At 40.8% G+C, this 21,677-nt stretch overlaps 1 protein-coding gene across 3 annotated transcripts in view; it reads right to left on the bottom strand.

Annotated features, from left to right (window-relative positions):
* Positions 1-19,507, bottom strand: part of btbd11b (BTB (POZ) domain containing 11b) — a 71,008-nt gene extending 51,501 nt beyond the window's left edge. For 2 of the 3 annotated variants that reach the window (XM_069705280.1, XM_069705281.1), the window contains exon 1: positions 18,485-19,507. In XM_069705280.1, the coding sequence (XP_069561381.1) occupies positions 18,485-19,337 (853 nt within the window). In that variant the 5' untranslated portion in view covers positions 19,338-19,507. The remainder of the gene's footprint in view (positions 1-18,484) is intronic. The other variant, XM_069705282.1, reaches the window with a different exon arrangement.
* Positions 19,508-21,677: the final 2,170 nt, after the last annotated feature.

Below are 21,677 nucleotides of genomic sequence, written 5' to 3'. Positions count from 1 at the left end.
CTGGAATCGGCAAACTGAATGTTGTCATCACAAAGTGTGCTCGAGGTCTTCTTGCTTGTGGATCGGGGAATGTTGTTCTCATAATAGAACTTTCTTCATGTGGCTCTCTGCCATCTTTCCTCCATTACACCATGGACCTAAAACCCCCAAAACCAACATGACCACAACCCAAGCATATGGGTCTTCTCTGTTCAGTACGCCGTCTCATCCAAATAGGTCCGGTGAGGCGCTGCGTGTTGTGATGTCATGGGGCAATTTTTTGATTACCAGAGCACCCAGTGAACATGTGAAATCCATACAAGCTCAGACACAGACGAGCAATTAACGATTATAAATGAACACCGTCCCCTGCAGCCAACACTGATACTGTGAAGGAGCAGCTTGTGTTTGCAAGGACAGAAAGGACTAATTAAGAGGAGCTCACTTCATAAACGCTGATCAGATAATGTGATGTGACACACTTGTGTGGAAACAAGGGTGCTTTAAAGCTCCCTTCATCCTGAACTGCATCCACAGTGATATCACTGCAGTGGTTTGGGCCCCAAGAAATGAGCTGTTGTACATTGTTAAAGACCCATCATTATGGGCTCTAGAGCCATCCACTACAAAATCAAAAGCACATTCGATGAGCTTGTGAATCTGCATACAGTTTTCATAGGATGGCTAACGTTTCCAGAAAATAGCACTACAGAAGACAGACGGCATAAACATGTTTTGTTTTTTTAGAGACAGCATTTTTAACATTAAATGCTGAGTTTTTGGCTTACACATTGACTTAAGCCGATTTTCACGTCCTGTAATCTCTAAATCCATCTGTTTTGGTACACAGCATACAGTCAGTATTATACCTCACTCGAACAAGGCACTTCATAATTTCTGTCAGAGCAGCTCCAGTTGAACATGTGTTCCAATATTACTTGAGGCAAGCTCAACAAAGCTGAGCTCCAGCCACATTATGTAGTTTCCATGTGTAGAGAAATAAAGTGGGTTAGATTTTCAAAGTGGGGCATATCTTAATGGTTCCTTATTCCACTGAGACCCTGCCAGTAGTGGAGAGTGAATCCAGTACATATATCTTGAGTCATTTCTCCATCAGATGAGATTTGTTCTTATGACGTATGACTTTTTGGGGGGGTTTGGAGGCAAGCTACATTGAGATGGTTCTAATTTATACAACTATAAAAGTTTCTCCTCAAAAGTGGCATGCAAACATATACATCCACTCATGCACACAGTGCATAGGAGACTGAAAGGCAATGGAGCCTGGCAAACATCTAGGACTTGCTTTATTTGCAAAGTTTGAGCTGACAGCCTTGAGTCTGGAGTCCAATAAAATTATGAAACTGAGGCGTGAAAGTTGACTAAATATGACATGACAGGCCCAACTTTCATCCTACCATAAATCAAAACAGCTCCAATTATTCAGTTGAGATGAAGAACTGAAAACACTTGTCTCCTGCTTTTTCTGAAAAATGCAAAGCTCTGAATGTGTAAACTTGTCCCATATACTAATAAATACAAAGCTCATCACTAAGTTATAACGATAAACATTCAACTCCATACAGAAGACATTTGAATGGCACTGCACTTTAAAAAAATATTTCCAACCATCAACTGCTCCATATGAGGACTTCACATTTCTGGTAAGAAGAAAGAAAATCTTGAAAATGTGACTTTGTCAGCTGGGGGTAACTGAAAGATTTATCTGTCCCGAGTCCCTGAGCAGATCAAACTTATCCTCCTATGCTGTCATTTTTCTCCTGCTGACAATCAGGCCTTGAAAGGCATCCCTCGTGTGATAAGTTGGACATGATTTATTTGCCAGAGTCTGCATCACAAAGAGGAGACATTTCAAATCTCCGCACACAAAATTTCACAGTTCATGGTTGCCTAACTTCGGTTATACATAAAATGACCCTCTCTGTCAAGCATCAATCTCCACACATTCACTCTTAACCTTCACAATGTCTGCTCTAAATAAGAGTCTGGGTACAACCAATCCTGTTATCCCTCCAATCACAAATTCAATATGCCTTTTGATGGAAATAGATTGGATGGAGCAGGTCAGCTCTCATCCTGACAGAATGAATATGCAAATAACTTGTATCCGTTTAAAATCTAGTAATCCTTATCCGGACAAAATCATGTCCCACAGCATCTTCAAACACTCTATCTCCTCGGCTGATCCGACTATATACTGTGACATTAGAGCAGCATTGAGAATGTGTTTGGACAACGTGCTGTGCTATCATCCACATTAGACACTGTGAAGCACAGCTGAGCCAGCCCCAGTGCAGCAAACAACATGACAGACATGGAGACATTTAACCTCCTAACAGCAGCTAGATGACAGATATTTCATCAACTGTTGCACTTTCTTTTTCTCTCCCCTGTTTAACTTCAATGGGGGGGACACGAGGAATGCAGTCATCCTCTTATCAGCCTGCATCTGACCTCAACATTTCCTCCATTAAAACTGAAATCAGTCTGAAAATCAATGCCGGTTTTAGATTGTCTGCTCTGCCCTTTGGATGACATATCTGCAAAAGAGCAACAAAGAGCTTCTGATGCTGTGGATAAAGTTTTGAATCTTTGCATGTATGGATTTGGTTCGTTCCTGAGGCTTCCTTTGTTACTCAACACCCGTCCCATCCAGCTCCCTTCAGTTGCAGCAGCTAAAACAGACACTGTGATGTCTACGTGATAATCTTTTTGCCCCCACAGAGGGTAAGACTCGGGTCAATATCACTCACCCTGCCTCAGGAGCACTCGCTCTCTTTGCCTGTGTTATTGTTATCAAACAGCCAGAAGTGGTGGGAGAGGCCAAAGGGCACGGTCTCCAACACGATGCGCCTGCAACCTCTTTTTCCAGGGGAATCTGCCTTAAAACATCACCCGGCAGAGAGCTGCAGTCAGAGTGTCAGAGGGCATCATCACTCAGGATAATAAGAGCGTGACAGCTTAAAGAAAAGCAAGCGAAGTTGTGGGCATTACGTTTATCTCATCTCTTCACACGGATGATCTGAGGATCTTAGAATGATCGGCCGTATAAACAATGCAGAGGCAGAACGTGGAGTAGACTCATGATCACCTGCGCTACAAGTAGCACAGGGGCTCAATGCACTGCAGGGGAGTTTATACACCTGGTGGACACGTCTTGGTATTGATATTCTGCCACACTTCATGATCAAGATCATCGTGCGATTTTAGGATGTGAACTTCATACACCACAAGCTGCTTTCAGGTAACATCACAGGTGTCATAAAGACAGTTTGACATATCCTATTTTTTTATTTTATTTTGTTTACTAATCAGGGGCAAAACATGTTACGTCACACTAGATTAAATTACGTTCAGGCTTGGTGTTTGTTTTTGACTCTTTTCTGCTTCCTTGAGTTCATTAATGACACAAACATAAAGCATGCTGCACTTGCCTTTGTTCTGCTTTACTTTACTAGAAGTCTTAATACAGAAGATTTTAATTGAATAAATGCTGTCTGTTGAATCAACATCTATCACTGAATGAGGTAATTCAATAAAGATTGAGCCTGTGGCTCACTGATGAGAGCCCCTGCATTTGCAGTATTACGTACAGAAGCGGCAGCAAGTCAGTGACAACATTCTCGGGGGGGGGGGGGGATCACCAGTGGTGCGCAGTTCGTGAATCATTTTACATCACTCAGCAGTGGTTGGTCCGCCAGAGGGGGAGGTGGAGCTAATACAACAGGCTTACTCATCAACTGCCAACTGACTGACATCACACAAGCAACACCGTTTAGATCAACAAAATTTGAGATTGTTTTAATCTCAAGTAAAGGCAGAAGTACCACAAACTAAAAATAATCCTTTACAGGTAAAAGTGCATTCAAAATTTAACTAAAAGTAAACATTTATGGAAATGTTAAAAGTAAAAATATTATCATATGACAGAACATAATCTAAACAATTAGATTTTTACTGCTGCTGCATTAACATGCGAGTAACATGTTAATAACATACTTTATAAGATGACGCTGTGTTTTGTAGTTAAAAGTCAATCTGTAACATAATACAGGATCTGTGAAATAAATGTACTGGAGTAAAATACACATTTTCCTCTTAATTATGCGGCAGTACCAGAAAATAGAAATAACCAAATAATGAGGGGCAGACAACAACTGATCACCAAATTAAAAATCTAATCGTATTAATCTAATCGCTGAAACAACATCTCTTTTCTGGTATTCTCAGTTGTCTTCTTTTGACTAACCCTCCTGTTTTCCAACCCCTGACACTGACACGCTGACACACGCACACGCACACGCACGCACACACACACACACACACACACACACACACACACACACACACACACACACACACACACACACACACACACACACACACACACACGAAAGGCCTAGCGTACTGCTGCACCTCCTGCCTCCCTCTCTGGGCTGTTGTCATCCATCTTTTCAAGTGCCGGACGGTAGCCCGCAGTCACTGTGGCAGCGCTGCTTTTAGGTGCCGCTTAGCCTGCTTGGTTCGCACCACTGACAGGCGAGCAAAGAGACTAAATTGGATGGCTGCGGCTTCCCCTGCCAGCACAGCCGACCCTAATAGTTCACTTCAGATCTCAGCTCAGCCTTCTCTCATCTGACACACACACAAAATGTGCAGTGTCTTGTTTTCTAGCTCTCTATTCCAGTGTTTTTCACCTCGTTTTCCTGCCCTTCATCGGCTACTCTTATTCCCCCCTCACTCTCAATAACTGTGATTTCACAGAACACGCAGCACATGCTTAAACGCAAATTGGGTCTCTGTGGGAGTGCAGCCAGCTGAAGTTAATTCATTCACTGTGGAAGTTCTGCAGGTGTGCTAAAGGTTACAATAGCATAAATCATTTTTGCAATCAGTTACCACCGAGAAACCATCCATAATTTACATCCAGGATGAAGAAAGCACCCGAATTTGACATCGTTAGAGGTGAGACTTTGTGTACCAGTATGTTTCATTTCAAACACTCTCTGGTGCCACATTCCTCCTCTACAGATATATTAATGAATGTAATGGAACACATGGACACGCAGATCTAATCAGTGGTGAAACTGGTAGCTGAATCTCCATCCACTCCTGGAGATAAAGGTCTGATCTTTTTAATCCCACAAGGCATTAAACACACACACGCCTTCAGCAGGGGGCAAGAGACCTGCAAAAAATTGCTTTAATCATTACACTCAGTATCTTTCCCAGGAGAAAACAGGACTGTACACATACATAACATGTATAAAGGGTTAGTTCGTTTTGGGGTAAACCTAACAGCAGTGCCTCAGGGGTGATTCAATTCCAGATGCCTGAATAAACAATATTCATGCTTTTCATAGATTTCATGAAAATTCCCCAACACATGCATTTTTCAGCAGGTTTGGAGATTATCTGAAAGTGAACAGCCCTTCTTCACAAAATCCTGAAGCTCATCCTCGTCCTCTCCTTTACAAAGTAGACTTCCAGCTGTGAGTGAGACCGTGAGGATCAGAGCTGCGAGGCCGAGCTGATGCAACATCATGCCAGGTATAAAACTGACAGTCACATCTGTCTCACCAGCAGTGTGTCATCCTCTCAACTCCTCTCTATGCTGTGAGTCACATAGTCCTCCGAAACCTCTGTCTGTCCAAAGAGAGACAACAACTGAACTAAAAGACCACAGCATAATGACAGGGCTGAGTCATTTATGGTGGCTTTTTATCACTATTGTTTTGTGGCAGTGGTGTGGGTGTTTCCCAGAAATTAGCTTTGATTATTGAAGAGGTAGCCTGTGGAGAATGAAAATGGTTTGGTTTGCTTTCAATATTATTCGTGAATATTACTCAACAGCAAAATTTATTACATACAAGTTAAATCCTTCATACCAACATGCCATCTTGTGTTTAACAAAGGTAGAAATAGAAAATAAGACATTTAACAGTCAACATTTTGGTGGTATTTACTCACTAACAGCTGCATCCAGCAGCTCATCAGGAGTCCCATCTCCACAATCAATCAGACTAACTCACTCCGATAGTTGCAGCTTAAATTGCACATAATTTTCACATTTTGTTGCACCTATAGAATATATTTACTGCATTTTACTCATTTATTCCATTCTATAACAAAACACTACTGTGTTTTTTATGATTTTATTATTTTAACCTCCACTATTGTAATAGCTCTTCTTACATCTTACGTATGTGGGCTAAGGGACTGTTGTGCAGTATATATTTTCTAACATAATAAGTGTTATCTATTATTATTATTATTATTATTATTGCACTGAGATCTCATAGAAACACTCACATTTGCCTTCTATGAAGATATTTGGTAAAATGACAATAAACTCGATTTGATTCGTGACACCGCAAAGTTCACACACACAAACCAGCTGATTCCTGAAAGCTAGATTTCCAGTGGCTAATTATTTAGCTTATGAATACATAACTTTGCAGTCACAGGTAGGTGCTTTTCTCCTCTCTTGGCATAGAAGGTATCCACCTCCCACACTTCCTGCTTTTCTGCCAAGCTAACTGGAACCAGCAGAGTCTCATCACTGAGTGCAGAGAGGACAAACTGATATGAATGCAGCAGAACTGGGATAAATAACTATCATAACTGAATTTTACAAAGTATTCCCTTTCACAGCTTGAACCAAGAAATCACACTGACAACTGTGAAGCATCAAACACTGCCTCTGACCAATATAATTATGTATAACTTCAATGCTTGTGTATCCCTGTAATACAAGATAACAAAAAATGTGGTGACTTTTCGTTTAGAATAAATAAACTTGGACTGTAAAGAGGGTGACACTAGTCCTCAAAAATTCAACCCAGTAACTATGAAAACTACAACTCGGTAATATTTTTCAATGTTTTACTCAGCCTTTCTCTAAAGCCCATATAGTCGCAAATGTTCACTGAAAGTTTTTGAAAATGGGAGAAAGTGGGTTTAGCAGAACATAATATACCAATTAAGATAATTCCCCTAAAGGAAAGTTGAATACAGGAATGATGAATAAAACATGCAGAGCTGATTTAGGTGCATTAGTGCAAGGCAGTATTTATATTTTGGGTTTAAGGTACTATAATCTGCTAATTCTCACTATAACAAAATATACAGTTTTATGTTTCAGTGTTTTTCTTTAAAAAAAAGATGCGCGAAGGGCAGAAGTTGCTATATAGTCCCTACTCGCATCTGTCTTTTCACCGTGAGATTGTTTTTCTGTCACTCTGACAATGAAAAGCAGGAACCAGCATATGTTACTAATAAAAAATGTCAAGAAAAAAATTGACATATACCTTCTCCTGTGGCAAATCTGTACCATATGTTGCTAGTTCAGCTGGGTGGGGGGTGAGCAAACTCCCTTAGTTGGAGTGAAGGATGTTCATCTGTTTAAGTACAGATTCTGAGAGAAATCTTCTTGGCACTCTATATGTGGACCGAATGTCGTGGTTTTTGTTATTGTCGTCTGACACTTTTCTCATTTACTTCCTCTCACATCGCCCACACACAGCCCCGTCCACTCCGCAGCACAAACTACAGTTACAGATTGTTGTTCGATCCGGAGGATATCTGTCATAGTTCAGACACATATCTGTCTGTGGGTAGTGTGTGCTCAGCCAACGGGGCATCCCACGTCTGGATTGACAGAACTATTAGAGCCCTGCCAGACACGTAGAACGGGACAAGGTCACCTCAACTCAGCACATACTCTGCATCAAGGCGGTGGCAGTGTTAAATCATTATATCGGAGAAATTGAAGACGCAAGAAATAGAGAATAAGAAATGGGCAGCAGAAATGACACAAAGCAGAAAAGACAGTGAAAGAAAGAGAAGAGACAAGTGGATGACATCAATTAATTCACATCTGGGTTAGTCATATGAAAATCTTTGGGCTGCTTGTTTCAGGACAGGCTTTGATTGAGGCTGCCACACATTGGAAAACAGCGAGAGGAACGCTGTATTCACTTTACTCAAACATGCACGCAGTATACTGTATATGCAGCGACACACATGCAGTCTGAAGGTCAGTGGTCTGAGCTCTCATGGGAGGTAATGGAATACTGGTCCAGTGGAACAGAATCAGTTCTGCATCAGCAAATCTATCGCCTGCTTAAGCACTACGAAGCCCCATTATGTGCCTTATTTCATAATGTATTTTCATTGTTCACAAGGAAGCTTGCACAATTTATAGAAATAGGTTTTAAGTGTGATGTCCTATATAGTGGCTTTGCAGATTCAAAATACAAACAAAGAAAGACTCATCGTCAAGGCCATTATAACACTTAGATTGTTTCCTCAGTATTTTTCACAGAAAGTTGCATAAAATATATCCTGACAGTATTTTTCAACCTGTATATTTGATTTTGATTTATTTTAGGCCAATAAAAAATGTGCAGCTGTTTATGATAAATATAATGGGTTTATGAATCGCATGCTTTATTTGACTTTCATGAATGTGGAGAAATTTGGACTTTCAACACCGATACTGAACTGCTTTTACAAAGCTCTGTCAAATGTGTGTATTTTTTTTTCCAACCTACAGATTTCCCAACAGACCAGAAAGTATTGCAGCAACAAGATGAGTTCGGAGGATTGTGGTGCAACTCTTTCTCTTATTACTGTCACCACTGATCCCGCCCCGTGCAAGTGAATGAAACGCATTCAGACACATGTTCACCAAAATTCACTCTGAGAAATGTAGGAAAACAGCTACTCATCTTCACGTACTGCACATGCGGCAGACGGATGGATAGTGGGTACATTTAAGTTCATGTAATCATGTTTTCTCAGATTTGAAGAGTCCACACTTCATTTGAATCTCAAACCAGTGAGCAGCATGTAAAAGACTGAGTAATGACGCAACAGACGGTGGCGGTGATGAGCGCAAATCAGTGCACATAACCATCTATCCAAGGATAATTTCATCCTCTAGTAAAGGTATGTATTTAAATGATGGGAATGCTGGAATAAAGTGGTTTACAAACTGAAATAACAGAAGTTCTGCTCCTAACGATCACTTCAGCTCAGTGTGCCATGGATTAGCAAAAACTGCAGCATTTAACATTGGCTGCTCGGGCATAAAGGAGAGAATTGTCTTCACCTTGACTAATCCGCTGTAAATGTTTAGGAAACCCAGCGATAAATAAGCCTTAAAGGAGTAGTTTGACATTTTCAGATGTAGGATTTGCTCACTCTCCACTACAGTTAGCTTAGTTTTGCGTAGAAACTGGAAATGGGTGAGAACGCTAGCTGAGTTTGCATTACTTAGTGAGCTTTTCATTTGTTTAAACAAAAGGCAGAGAAGCCATTTACCTCTTTTTCCTTTACTTTCACTAAGAAAAGCTAACAATACCCTGGCTGCACCTTTATATTTACCCTGCATATGAACACAGATCTTCTTACCTAAATCTTGAGAAAAAATAAGCATATTCCTCAAAATGTCAAACTATTCCTTTAACTCAATCCACTTTTTCATTATTTTCAACACTCACAGTCAGTGATCCTCATTAATGTGAGATACTGAGGTTGAAGTGAGCTGGACAGATAGTCGGAAAACTAGTGGATCATCTATGAGTTCCTCTGTTCATCCCCCAAAAAAATGAATCTAAGCTTCTCTTAAATAGGGTTCAGTAGGTGCTCTAGGCAGATAAGAGCTCCTCTTCACACTGACTCGCTGACTGTCTGGCTCTGTGTACTTGATCTGAATCAACCAGCAGTTTTGATTAGTATCATCAGCTGAGGATTACGACACACACCCAGAGGATGCTAACTGTCACTGCAGATGCTGTTCTCAAAAGTAACTAACTGATCAGTGATGTTACTGCTGGCAGGTCATCTGACTGTCATCTTTGTGTTACTCTGAATAAACAACAACACCACCAACAGGTGAGATGATACAGGTCTGACTGTATGAGCACAGAGCTGCTGGTTACGGGTTCTGGTCTCAGTAAGAGATGAAAGAGTGTGTTTGCTGAAAACCTGCTCTGCTCATGCTGATTTCAGCATTTATCTGATGCAAGTAAATGGAAGTGCTACGCCGTCTGTGTGCATTAGCGTGTGTTGTGTAAATACATTGGAATTTTGGTTCTCAGTTCACCAATTGTGAATCCAGATGTGTCTGGATGTCCTGACATGCAGCTCTCTTTATCACATATATCACTTTTCTAATGGTGACAAGACAATTTCTTTGAATTTTGCTCAGCTCACATCAAAGAGGGAATACAAGTTCAAAGCTTGTTTACCGGTACCTTCTTCTTATTTTCCAGCCAGACTGGCTGGTATTTAAACGGGATCATTTCCCTCTATACAACAAAAGGAATTCAGAGCTGCAAAAAAACATGGAAGATACTGATGCTTGGCCCAACTAATCCACTTGCTGGTACTTGTTTGCTCCGACTTTTCTTCCTGCTATAATAAGAAGTAGACATTGCTTGTCTGGGTCTCATCTGTCACCCACAGCTTTTCTTATGGATTTTCCTGTTTTGATCCTTGCCATCTGTGCCTCTTTCTCTCCCTCTGCTTTTTCTTCCAACGTCGACACCATGAACAATTCATTCTTAGCCACAGCTTCACTGGATTTGGCTCTGGAGTAATTGTTAAACTATTCTGGTCTAGCAGTGGTATATTTTTATTTTCTACTTAACTGATAGCAAAATCAAAATACTGAGAAAAGATTATGGTAAACTTTCCACCTACGCTTTGGGAAAACGTACTAAAAACCACCCAGAAGATTCAGTCCAGAGGGAAGTAAATCCCTCCCAAAGACAGAAAGAAACAGCTAGAGCGCCCTTCATAATGCCATCTCGAGACATAAATACAACAGCTTTTTCACTGACAGCATTCAGCTAAACACACACATTATGTAGAGTGATTTTAAAGCCATAAGTGCACACTTTCTGGGTTGACATTGTTAGGGCTATGGTGGAGTAAATCTCATTTTGGAGTAAAAGGTCAAGCATGAAAATGAGAAAAATATACTGAATTAGCCATTAACAGCGGCAATTCCAGCACTGCACTGTTTTCTCAAATGATATCACACAGTGGCTCTGAGGCTTTTACCCTTGAACAGATTGTTCATACATATTGATTAAACTGGGCCAGATTGTAATGTTCAGGGCACAGTTTCATTAAGTCTACATTAAATAACGACTGAGAGGATTCTGAATAGTAGGATACTAGTTCTTTCTTTGTGTCTGCTTACTGTGTACAATGGCTGCAGTCATTCATATAGCGGATGACTGAAAACACAAGTCCATGAGCTGCAACACACAGAAATGAGTGACACGGTGCAGAAAAAAGGTTTTATACAATCCATCGAGGTGCATAAGAAAAATGTATGTTACAGGAGGAAAAAAAAAGACACAATCTATTGCAGACATTGCCAGCGGGGTGTAGAGTTAACTGTATTCTATCACTTGTCTCCTCTTAATCATTTGAAGAAAAGTTGGCTGGAGTTCTCCCTCGTCGTACCATACTCTATGTCAAATCAGCATTCCTCATTTCCCTCTGAAACTCGCAATTAATACCAGATCTGCTCCTGGGCTGTGTTTGAGTGTTTGAGTGTGTGTGTGTGTGTGTGTGTGTGTGTGTGTGTGTGTGTGTGTGTGTCCCTCTCTATCCGTGTCTGTTGCCTGCCTTAAACGCCCGAGCGTGTCCTGCTGTGTAAGGGTTTCCCTAGCACAGATATGTTATATCTCACTCCCAGACATAATGGGGACTGGTCTCCACCGGTACAGAGTGGTACCGCTGCAGACCGCAGTCATTCCTGTCTGCCTGCCTTCACCACAGCATGTGTGCACCAGGCACCGACCTCGCAGAGCAACGCCAACTGTTGGATAAGGAACAAAAGGCCTGTGAGTGGAATAATACCGATACTCGATTACCTCCGTGCTACCAACACAATGCACAAAGCTACAACAGTAAAGTGTCACTTTTCTAACAGCACGCACATCATGCCCTCAACAAGCGATCCACTGGTTTTCTCACGTGATGTCAGAAATTTACAAAAGTGAGGTCTCTATTTTGATTTTAAATGCCAAGTGTCGGGTCAGCCAGATCGTATTCTGCTGTTAGACTTTAAAAAGAAAATCCCACCTCAGTTACACACTTCACACTGCATCATCCATTGATTTCCAGATGTGCTTCAGTGCTGTAATTTACTATTTTTGTGTACACACTTTCTCTAAATTTGCCTTTTCAGTTGGTGATTTTCCAGAATGCCTTCAGACACAAGTCAGAGGTGTGTTCTTTGTGCTGAAAAGTGCACATTACTGTCAGAGAAGTATGTTTTCTAGGCAAGAAAAAGTAAGAGTGAACTGAGAACAATGCCATAGAGCAGCATGTCAGTTGTTCAAATTATCTCAGATTACCTCTCAATAGTGTCGTGTTTCCCATGCGACTGGCAACAGCACAACAAAGATGCATTGCGTTACTGCACTGAATCCCTATCGATGCTGCCATTTGTAGATAATTTGGCATCTGAATGATCTGTGATGGATTTCTTCCTGTATGATTCATTAATATAAATGCAAATATGCAACATTACAATGGAACCTTTGCTTATTGATTCTGAGGGAGTTACAAAATAAACACATTGGTTTTTGTCTTCATCTAAATGTTTAGATAATGAAAATGATCATTAATTTCACCGATATTACAAACTAACACTTTACTACTATTCTTAATGACTATTATCTTTCAAAACCATGATTAATTGATATATTTGTATAAGTATGTGAACTGCATCCAGTAGTAAAGCCAACACTGTACTACTATCACCAATCATAATTGAATTTAGTTTCCTATTCACCCATCCTGAAGAAATGGTACGCAAGTCAGGTTGCGCAAGTAGTCAGCACATCAGGTTGTCTGCTACTGGCAACCTGAAGGACATAAGTACAATATTCACTCTCCGTTCAGCTCTGGTTTGGTTTCACCAACATCAATGAGAAGTATCTGTCTCCTTCGATGCCAAATGCTCCACCTTTGTATTTTTACTAACTTTATCTGTCTGCTCTTTGGTTGGATTGTTGCACAGAGTGGCTTTTTTCTGAAACCAGCTGCCTGGCTCGATAGCTAACTATACTATATCTTGATGATTAAGTTAGCTACAAATACTCAACTGTAGCTGCACTGTTGCACTCCACTAAGTTCAGCCATATTTGGACACCTGTCCACATGAATAAGACAAAACAAAAGCAATACGAGCAAAACAGAGCAGAAAGAGCAAAGTACTATTTACTTGTTTAAACGACTTAAGGGTGAAATTTTCTTTTAAATCCTTTGGCCAAAACGGCCTTGCCCAGACTTGAAAACTCATCTCACACCTAAAGTGTGATTAAAAACTCGTCCCGAAGGTGGTACATCTCCCTGAGCAATGACTATCATGTTCCATTTGACATTTTCTGTGACATGCACACATCATTAGAGAAATAAAAGAATCTCTGTGTCCCGGGTCTGGAGGGAGCCATAAGAAATACCCCACCATATAGAGTAGTTTCCTGTTCTGACAGGATACCACAGCCTAAGAAGGGAAACCCAACACCCACTTGCAAATAACACCGAGTCAGACATGATGAGAGAGAACCCTGACATCTTGATGTATGTGTGTGTGTGTGTGTGTGTGTGTGTGTGTGTGTGTGTGTGTGTGTGTGTGTGTGTGTGTGTGTGTGTGTGTGTGTGTGTGTGTGTGTGTGTGTGTGTGTGTGTGTGTGTGTGTGTGTGTGTGTGTGTGTGTGTGAGACCTGCCATATGCTGGATGTGCCAATGCGGAACTGCAAGCTGCAGTAGGTGAGAGAAGGTATCGTAGCACGGGATAATTATGAATGTTGAGTTGAAGCCTGACATATCAATTCACAAAACAACCAAGAACCAGCTTTCTCTCTCTTTTTTTTTTTTTTTATATGGCTATAAATAAATCCATCAACATTATATAACATACAGTATATACAGTATAAGCCGACAACTACTGAGCCACATATATTAATATTATAGTTATTAATAACTCGTTTTAAAAGCACTGACTTGACATATGGGAAATACACGTAATTGCATCCTGATGAGAGTTAGATCAGATGATCGTTACAGTGGTAAATTCATACAGACAGTCTGTTAATTTAGCTTACAATTAAGAAACTTTATTGGCCCAAAGGGATGACTTCCTAAAATATTGTTGTCACTGTGAGGTTGCCAGGCAACCAGCAGTCACTTCCTCATTACTGCTCCTTGTCAAGAAACTGTCAGGCACATAACAGCCCATAACACCACAAAGCATTGTTTGATACACTTAAATGTAATGAACAAAGTGAATATAATGTGTTTAATGTTCACCGCTAGCAGTGCTGTTAACGGGCTTTGTTACCTTTGGACAAAGGCTTCCTGTTTCCTCCTATTTCCAGTGTTTGTGCAAAACTAATCTAACTGACTCCTGGATTTAGTTTCCTATTTGCTATAACAGTCATGAAAGTTGTATCAAACTTTTCAAAAATTTTGTGATGAGAAAGTAAATAAGTGTATTTTCCAAAATGGGAATTTATCTCTTTAAGTGAAAGAACCCCCACCCCTCAATTATTTGGCTCATATTACTAAGGTATCTGATAGAGCCTAATTGTTCAAAAAGGAAAACACCCTCCAAAGTTAAGTAGCCTATTGAATTTGTGACAGCATAGAAGTGGAAATCCACTTTGTTGGAGGAGATGCAATAAAGATATTCATAAAGGCTTCCTCACAAAGCTGGGTCACCGGCGTTAGCATAATATGGAAAAATCACCTCAATTACTCCCACTTGGCAGAGAGAGACCGAGAGAATGGATGGAGCGATAAGGAGGTTGAATTTGGCAGGCAGCGGCTGCGTTAAGGTCAACCCACCCTCGGAAAGACTGGCTGGTGTCTTCCAGTAGGAAGAGAACAAATGGTGCGGCTTTGTTTCGGCCTTCTCTGTCACTGCAGATACGTTTCCTGGAAGAGGTCTAGAATAAAAAAATGTGGGAGATTATTTTGCGCAGTGTGGAATTTACTATGTGCATTGTTAATCTAATGCTCCAATAGATGCACATCTCTAACACTGTAAAAAAAAAAAAAAACTATTCCAATTCCAGTCACATTTCCTATCACCTGGTTAGTGTCAGTTCAATAATCACTCTCCTTTTAGCTCTGTTTTTGTGTCCACCGTTACCTCCAGGTACATATTTGTCTCTTTAGCGGCTAAATGCTTAATTATGTTATGTTCACTATCAAGTCGTGAACTTCGTATGTCTGCTGCCAAGTGCTGGGTAAGTAGAGCGCAGTCGGTTTTTGGAGCGTGTTTGGCTGGAAATGGACAAAAACTGCATTATGGAAGCGGTGAGAATGAACCAAAATAGTAAAGCAGTGAGCCGTTAAACAAAACTGTGGGAAAATGTTTCAGAGGGAGGGTGCTATGGAGAGGGTACAATGTGTTTGAGTGTTTCGGGTGACTGGGTGGAGGGGTACCATCCATATGAAAAATATACAGGCTATATTCTGTAAAATGTACATTAGTTACACATGTTCTGTTACGTACATAATTATGAGCCTTGAAAAATAAGTTCTATACTTTGATGAACGTACAATATTTGTCTCTGAAAGGAATATTTTTGTAAAAAAACAAAAACAAAGTATAGACTACACAACAGCAGCTGGGTACTGGCTTATTGGACAGACAGATTTATGCAATAAACAATGATTTAACAGCGACCAACGACACTCACTTACTAGAAAAGAAGTCGGTGATCTTATGCCACGCATACAGAAAGTATACACAAACGTTATAAAACAGCAGCTATGCACTGGCTGTTATGAAAGTAGGTTCACAAAATATATTGATGAATAGAAAAGGAGAAAAACCTTTTCAAATTGTTGGAACAAACCTGAGAACCTGAAAAATGTGTGAACCCCTGACTACTTTTAAATCCAAGCTAAACAATATAAATGCTCTTTATTCATTGGAGAGAGAGAGAGAGAGATGTTATAGTCTAATATTTATGTAAGAATTTATGCTTTGGCAACATGTTTAATCCAAACGTCATGCCAATAAAGCGAATTGAACTGAATTGAATTGAACTGAATTGAAGAGCATGAGAAAGTCCGTCATCATCCTGATGATGCTAATGAGGAGACAATGTGAGCTTATACTGTAGCAACTATAGACTTTATTCCAAACAATCATTTGTAGCAGTTTCAGTTGAGAGGAGTTTAGCAACATTCATGAAGACATCTGAAATTCACTTTTGAGTGTCCATTTTCCTGCTACTGAGCCTCTTTGTGGTGACATCATGTGACACCTTTGATCTGCCTGACCTTAAATGTCATTTCCCACTGGACTGAAAATTTGAAACCTAAAATTCACTATGAAATACTAACTGAAATCAAAATAATATTAGAATATGAACAAAAGTAAGAAAAATAAATACAACTTTTTTCATTTCTGTTTTTTCCAATTCACAGTGTTGGACATGCTTTTGGGCAGCTGTGGCCCAGATAGTAGAGCTGGTTGCCCACTAGTCCTAAGGTTAATGGTTCAATCCCCAGTTCCTTGTGGAAAGAAGTGTCCAGTGCTGAAGTGTCCTTGGGCAAAAAAATGTAACACTAAATTTCTCCAGAGCATTGTGCATGGCAGCTCTGTCACCATCGGTGTGAGAGTGTTTGTGTGTGAATGGGAGGAAAAAGCTGCAAAGTGATTCATAGACTGCTATGGTAATTAGGCGCTATATACTCTAAGTGCAGACCATTTACCATTTACATGCAGGTCCTCTACCATCGACCAGTAGGTGCTGCAGCATCCTGCGCACTCATAGCTGCGACTGCTGGACTATCCCGCAACAATGAGTAAAAGCCCTGTAAAGCCCGAGTGTAGTAATGTTATAATTCTCCATAGGTTCATCACTACAAGCAACCCCATTCACATTCTAGTCATTGGATCCATTCATTGTAGGTGTTAATGCTTATTTTTATGTTCTTTTGTTAGATGACAATTAGCCAACTACCTCTCTACCTACACATTACACAACATTAACTTCATGCATCATCACTTTTCTGGCCTTGAGCCTTTTTTTCAATATTCCGTAAGCTCCAGACATTTCATTGCATCTGATCCTATCCAACGGTCCAATGCACCAGTGATCACTCACCACATCTCTTCCACAGCTGGAGCCTCACTGCATGCCAAATGGCCTGAGTGTGCAGAGTGACTGAATACTGATATTACGACTATACAGTAGTTGGATGTTGGATTTTGGTTTCTTTGAACTGTATGTGACTGATTTTGGCATTTTTGCACTTTGTGTCAAGATATAAAGTAATATACATGTACAATGATACTGTATGTTGTCATCAGTGCAAATGAAGGCTATTACACTGTTTGTGAGTCTGATTCTGACAAACAGAAACCAGCTAGCATGCGCCTTTAAAACGAGAGGTAGACTGACAAAGTCCTTCTCTCATGATGCCAGGCTTCTGCTGGTGATTCATCAATATGGTCACAGAGTCTCTCAAAACTTCCTCTCTCTCTCTGTCTGTCTCTCTCTTTCCCTCCCTCACTCTATAACTCAGTTTTATTCACATCACTCTGCATAATGCATGATAGCACATACGTCCCCCAAGGCCTTTTATTACGTAAACCTGTTGCAATAGGAGCCACAGCAGCACTTTTACAACATCCGTCAAAACAGGGGCATGCGTTAGAGTGGTTTCTGATGTATTGATGGTAAAGCGGCAGTGAAGTCTGAATACAATTAGACTTGTTCTTCGAACCCGGCTACTTTCAAAGCACACACCAAAAAGTATTTCTTCACGCTTGGAAAACCTGTGTAAACTTCCAGGGAAGGTAAACAAATTCAACAAAAATATACAGAAATGAAAGACCTCCTTCCTCTTTGCTTGAAAAGAATAAATCTCACCTCTGCAGGGCATGGTTTTATGAAACCAGCAGGGAGAGCCCCTTTCACTGAAAGCTCTCAAAGGGAAGAACTAAAGCTGTGGGTATTGAGCCCATCCTCATCATTATGGGCATTATGACAAACAGCCACATACAGTATAAGAGAACTATCAGAGAATATCATCTCCAATCTAAGACTACAGCAAACACAAGAAGCAAGCTGGCCACATGAGGATGGCTATACTTATCATCACCTGCCTGCAGCTGCATTTCACCTGCAAGAATGCCCTCACACTGATATCTCTCACTTAAAGTTTACACGTCTTTAATGAGAGAGAGGCAGAGCTTCTGGCAGCAAGTGAATCTGAGTGAATCCAAGCTACCTCTTTTTATAAATTCTGAGTCATCTGTCACACTTGTGGTTTGATGATACTCAAATCAAGTAAGGAAATCTTTGTGTTGCTCTACTGGTGTAAGTATATTGAGGTGAGAGGGGGGACTCCGCAGGTGACGAATTAAGCTTAAGGATTTTAAATTTGTGCACAAACACCCTGTTGCATAGCAGCATTCATAACTCACCGCTTGCATTCTTCCCGCAGATCAGGTGCTGCCAGGACTGCAGGGAGCCCCATATCTCTGCATCGCTGTTGACGGCCTGCTCCAGGTTCTCCACAGTAAACTTGGGGATCCCATTATCCCGCTCCAGGAGCGCACTGCGCAGCACCCGCGCGTATACCTCGCGGAAGAGGTTCTCCATGCACGCAGCCAGGTAGATCGCCGCGTGCTCGTGGATCCTGACCGCAACCCTGCTGTCGACCATCCACCTGAAGAACTTCCCCACGTTGAAGATGAGTCCGCAGCGCACCGACTTGCCGCGGCTGAACTTGTCCTCCTCCGTGCTCATGTTGTACAGGGACAAGGCACTGAGGGCCGCACTGATGCAGTCCATCGAGACGGTCCACGACAGAACGATCTTTATGGCACTTTGGATCTCGTATTTGGTGCATTTGGCATAACGCAAACTTAGGCGCTGCGCCTCCTTGGCGACCCTCACCAGGGCCCGGCTGACCAGCACCGAGAGCCTGAGCAGGACGTCCTGTGGGGGGGTCGGCAGGCTCATCTCCTCGTCCTTGCTCAGTGCGCTCGCCACTTCCCCGAGGCTCCACGGCACATCCTCAAGCTCGGGTAGATTAGCGCACTGCCCGGTGCACTCCAGGATCTCGGCGTCCTCGACCAGGACCGTGTTAACAGTGTCCAGACTGTTGTGTCGACTGTGCATCGAGTCGGTTAAATGCCAGTTATTCCCCCCATGTGCCTCTGAGCAGCACAGCGACGCACTAGAAGATCTGAAGGAGTCGGCGGCTCCACCATAACCCGAATCTAGCGTCAAATCCTCCAGGGTCCTCGCTACTGACTTGCTACTCCTTGCCATAACTGCACTTCATGCTGTAAAAGAGGGCTTGGGAAAAGTGGAGGGAAATCTTGAAGACGGCGGAGTTCGGATACGCACGCACGTTCCACAACCTCTGCTAACTATTATATGGTTAATTCTTTTAAAGGAAGGCTGTAGTATGAAGTTAAAGAGTAGTATCTCACTAGAGTGCATCAACAGTCACACAGTGCTGTACCAACGCAGTGCCTGACAGATGGGGGCGGGGCTGTGGAGAACCAAGAACAGCTGTCAGCCAATGAACTCTCTGGCAGAAGCAGCCAAGAGTTTTAATTGGATCACTTTAAAGGATCAATAAAAAGTCACTGATGTAGCACCTGATAAATATTATTAGGCTCATATAAAGCCAAACACTGATGACAGGTTGTGTTATCATTAGTTTACTTATGACAAAAAAATATTTCTCAAAACTCTAAAGGAGCACAACTGCAGAAATCCTGTGAAATGTTCCATGTAAAAGTAAAATGTAAAAGAAAGAAATTGCAGCGAATAATAAATCACCTAATATAGAAGCAGATGAGTTTATGTAACCATATTTAGAGGACAAGTCCACCAGAGGATCAGGCTTTTCAGATATTTTCTGAGGGCTCATGTCTGATCGTAACATGACTCAAGACCATTAATAATAGATTGCATGCATAATGTATACTTCTCTGTTCCTTTATAGGAGAACTCATTGAAAAGATCTGAATTACTTCCAAGGTCATTTGCTGGGATCACTCACATGGTCTAACCTGAGTGTTGGCTTTTTTGTTTTTTACTCTGCACCCACTGACTCTGGCTCTTCAGAACCTGCATTAATGTTTATCCATTCTAATATTAACTAAATTGAAAGCCACAATGTATCATTTCTTTATTCTCAAGAGGCTACAGCATTTAGATTGTGGTTACTGAAAATGATCCGTCACACTGCAATGCTGACTGAAATCAATTCAGAGCAAATAACTGTGAAATCTTAAGGTTCAGTGTAAAATAGTCTGAGTAGTGGAAATAATTCATAGTGGTGGGTTAAACAATACTCCATACTGGGGACTACACTGTGAGTTCACTTCTTAGATGCAAAAGGACTGTATGAGCTTCTGCATTTGACAGCAGGTTAGATTCCTCTCTGGAGCAACAGTGAACCCTGGTGATGTTACAATCAAACTTCAGTTTATTTGTTGAGGCAAAAGGCTTGAGACTTTGTGGCATATCAGAATCAATATATATATATATATATATATAAAAAGAAATTGCATGCAGTGGAAGTGACTTAAAAATAAAATCACATCACTCCTATTGTTAAATTCTTACACTAGCTACCTACCTATAGAAAAGTTTTTTTTAAAGTGCTGCTGCCGGTTTATGAGTCACTCAATACTCCAGGGCAAAACATATTTATTATCAACCAACAGTGAAGCTTCAGCTGCTGCACAGAGATGGAGCCACCTGCCTGATGATCTGTAGCCACTTTATAATCTAAATTTAAAACACGATTCTTCTCTTGTCCTTTTAATTTATTGCTCTTAAATTCCTATTTCCTCATCTGTGTAAATTTAGAACTAACAACTTGCTACCACACTTTCAAAGCAAATCAAAATGTATTTTATCTTTAATCATTTTATTTCGATTTTTATTGGTCTTGTTTTTTTCATGTTAATTTAATGCTTTTCTTTGCCTGAAGTGCTTTGAATTGCATGTGTGTCAATACGAGCATGCGATAGATGTGAACATTGTGGATATGCCTTATAATCTGCAACTGTAATTTGTATTAATGGAAAAGAGGCATCAAACTAACTGCTTCAGACAATTGTAACTATGCACTGTGACATATTCGCTGCTGGTGATTTAATACCATAACTTACAGTTTTATGTAATTCAATGTGGCTGCCATTTCATTGCTGGGAGTGGGCGGCTGGGTGTTCAGACTCTAAAGATTGGACAGGAAAAGTACAAGAGACAGTATAGGATGTGTGCAACAAACATACATCTACTAAAACATAGAGATTAATTGGTTTAGCATTGTCTCTCTGCTCTGACTGTGAAAGCTATAAACAGTATTTGTATTTATTTATCACTTTTCACTGTCACACATTTTGGGAGATTGACATAAAAATGAGTTAGAAAACTTGGTTTTCACACCTTTACAACTGCAATGCCCTCTTTTCCTGGGTTCAGAGAGAAAATCAGAGGGGTCAGCTGATTGATTTGTATTAATTGTCTATGTAACCTCCACATGGCAGCTCTATTCTCCAAGGACAAAAAAAAAAAAGCTTTGATGTTGAGCACCAAAGACTTTAGGAGAACGATTGCTGCTGAAATGAAAGTAGCTACATTAGCTTT

Source organism: Brachyistius frenatus, unplaced genomic scaffold, assembly GCF_029030835.1.
Source record: "Brachyistius frenatus isolate BFR_SWC_R1_liver_20210118 unplaced genomic scaffold, ASM2903083v1 Contig_55, whole genome shotgun sequence".
Lineage (NCBI taxonomy): Eukaryota > Metazoa > Chordata > Actinopteri > Embiotocidae > Brachyistius > Brachyistius frenatus.
This window is presented reverse-complemented; position numbering and strand designations above follow the sequence as displayed.